The 2,735-nt window shown below is 53.9% G+C and overlaps 1 protein-coding gene across 1 annotated transcript; it reads left to right on the forward strand.

Annotated features, from left to right (window-relative positions):
* Window positions 1-878: 878 nt before the first annotated feature.
* LOC100482361 (pulmonary surfactant-associated protein D) lies at window positions 879-2,512 on the forward strand (the record flags this gene model as incomplete). Its single annotated transcript, XM_034653445.1, has 4 exons — window positions 879-1,054; window positions 1,308-1,424; window positions 1,738-1,854; window positions 2,251-2,512. Coding segments are annotated over 4 exons (637 nt in total), but the record flags the coding sequence as incomplete, so codon positions are not given.
* Between the last annotated feature and the right edge of the window lie 223 nt (window positions 2,513-2,735).

The raw sequence follows: 2,735 nt of genomic DNA on the forward strand, positions 1-2,735 counted from the left end.
CAGTCTGTTCTCTGTATCTATGAGTTTGTTGTTTTTGTTTGTTGGCTGGCTTTTCTGTTCAGATTCCACATATAAAAGAGATCATATGGTATTTGTCTTTCTCTGTCTGACTTATTTCATCCAGCACAATGCCCCCAAAGTCCATCCATGTTGTTGCAAATGGCAAGATTTTGTTCTTTTTCATGGCTGAGGAATATTCCATCATATATACACCTGCATCTTCTCCATCCATTCATCCATCATTGGACACCCAGGCTCCAAGCTATCTCCATGTCTCGGCTGCTGTGAACAATGCTGCAATGAACATGGGGGTGCAGATATCTTTTGAATTAGTGTGCTCGTTTCCTTTAGATAAATACCCGGAAAGGGAATTGCTGGATTAAAAGTAATTCCACTTTTAATTTTTTGAGGAACCTTCATTCTGTTTCCCACGGTGGCTGCCCCGATATACTTTCCCACCAACAGTGCACAGGGGTTCCCTTTTCTCCCAGTCAGCACTTGTTATCTCTTGTCTTTTCTGATAAAAACCGTTCTAACAGGTGTGAGGTGATAACTCACTGCGGTTTTGATTTGCATTTCCCTGGTGATTAGTGCCAGGTGTCATTTTAACATAAATTTTGGTTCTGGGACAGGGAGAACAAAGAACCCATGGTCAAGGGTAAATGCTGACAGGTGGCCTGCTATAAATACTGTGGACAAGCCAAGTCAGATGGGTCTTGGCCTGAATCCACAACCAACTCTGGCAAGCCTGTTTTCTCACCTGTACAATGGAGATGTGGACACCCATTTCCTGGATCACCACTGGACCAAGGAGTGTGGAGATGGAATGTCTATACCGTGTAGAACCTTGAAGGCATGCAAGGGGCCTGATGGTACAGGCAGCTGGCTCCTCCTGGGCCTAAGGCCGGGTTTATACCCATCTCTTCTGCTACTACAGGTTTGCCAGGAGCTGTAGGGAGAGCCGGGACGCCTGGACCAGCCGGCCCAGTTGGACCCAAAGGGGACAATGGCTCTGCTGGAGAACCTGGACCAAAGGGAGACTCTGGGCCATCTGGTGAGCAGCTGGGCATGGAATGTAGCTGTCTGCAGGTGCTGCTGCCGCCCCTGGGATACGCCAGTAGACACGCACAGATCCCCTCCCAGGAAGAAGGAAGAAGGTTGTTGTGAAGGTGGCACTGGGTTATTTCAGGGAAGACATGTTACCACTGCAGCTGCCTCTCTGACTTCTATCATTGTTCTCGTCTTTTCCTGTGCTCCCACCTCCAACAAGGGTGAGTGTCACTGACCCAGCGGGTCCTTTTCCCCAGGACCTCCAGGACCTCGAGGCGTGCCTGGTCCAGCTGGCAGAGAGGGTCCATCAGGGAAGCAGGGAAATGTAGGACCTCCAGGCCCACCTGGCCCAAAAGGAGAGGCCGGGTCCAAAGGTAGGTGGTTGGTATGTGGCCAGTCTGGGAGGGAGAAGGGAGGAGTACGGTGGCAGTCCTGGATGTGACCTCAGGCAGCAACCTCAGAGTGCCAGGAAAAGGCCAGATGGTCAGTGCTGGGTAGGCTGCATCGTGACCCCTTCCTCCCTCCCCCCTTCCCACACTGATGGTGCTGTCCTGTTCCCTTCCATGGACGAACTCCTATAAGGAGAACCTTCTCCCCAGTTCTCTGTCTCCCCCTGGAGCAGTGGGTGAAAACTCCACTAGTGAACACACTCTCAGCAGCATTCGCACCAGTTGGTTCCTTCCTCAGGAGAAGCGGGTGTGGCCGGCACGCCTGGTTCTGCAGGGACACGAGGCCCCACAGGTGTTAAAGGAGAGAGAGGTGGCCCTGGTGAGCGCGGAGCCCCTGGGAATGCCGGGGCCGCAGGTGAGTGACGGAAGGAGCCAGGGCCGGGCTCCGGTTCCCTTGTGTCCCCCTGGTGCTGTTGATGGCCACCCCTCAGCCACTACTAATCATCATGTCAGAGCTGGCATGATTGGGGTGGGGGCGTCTACGTCCAAGGAGGGTGACTGCTGGGCTCTGGGAGCTGTCTGCATCCAGGGAGAGTGACGCGTGAGCACCAGGGCTAGTCTGGGTGCCGGAGAGGTTGGTCACTGGGTGATGGGACAGTCAGTGTGCGGAGAGGGTACATGGCTGGGTTCTGGGAGCAGTCTGTATAGGGGAAGGGGGACCGTAGGCCAGTTGGACAGTCCATGTACTAGGAGGCTGAAAATGCTGGAAAACGTGTACAGAGCTCATCAAGCTCTCCTTCTGTGATCCCAGGACCTGCTGGAGCCATGGGTCCGCCGGGTCCTCCAGGTGCCAAAGGGCCCCCAGGACTGAAGGGTGACAGAGGTGCTCCTGGGGACAAAGGAGCAAAGGGAGAGAGCGGGCTTCTGGGTAAGGTGGCATCTGCCAGACTGGGGAGTTCCCACGGGGTGGGGGCAGGGGAGGAAGGTGGCGTTCTTTTTATCGGGACAGCCTATCTTCTCGGACTTTGGCTCCATTAGTCACGGGGAGTGGTGGGAAGCAGGAAAGCTAGCAGGCAGGAAGGTAGGTGAATTAGGCTCTGGTTTTAGGCTTACTCACTGGGGGGCAACCCTGAGCGCTTTTCCCCCTCATCCCTGGGGAAAGCATAGCCCCTTCCCAATTCAAAGGATAGCTCGGAGTATCAAATAACCCAATGGATGGGAAGTACTGATGAACGTGTATTCCTGTTCCCTCAAAAGGAGGTGCTATGGGATCCCCGGAATTTGGAGTTAAAATAT

The sequence above is a fragment of the Ailuropoda melanoleuca genome, unplaced genomic scaffold, assembly GCF_002007445.2.
Source record: "Ailuropoda melanoleuca isolate Jingjing unplaced genomic scaffold, ASM200744v2 unplaced-scaffold8814, whole genome shotgun sequence".
Classification (NCBI taxonomy): Eukaryota; Metazoa; Chordata; class Mammalia; order Carnivora; family Ursidae; genus Ailuropoda; species Ailuropoda melanoleuca.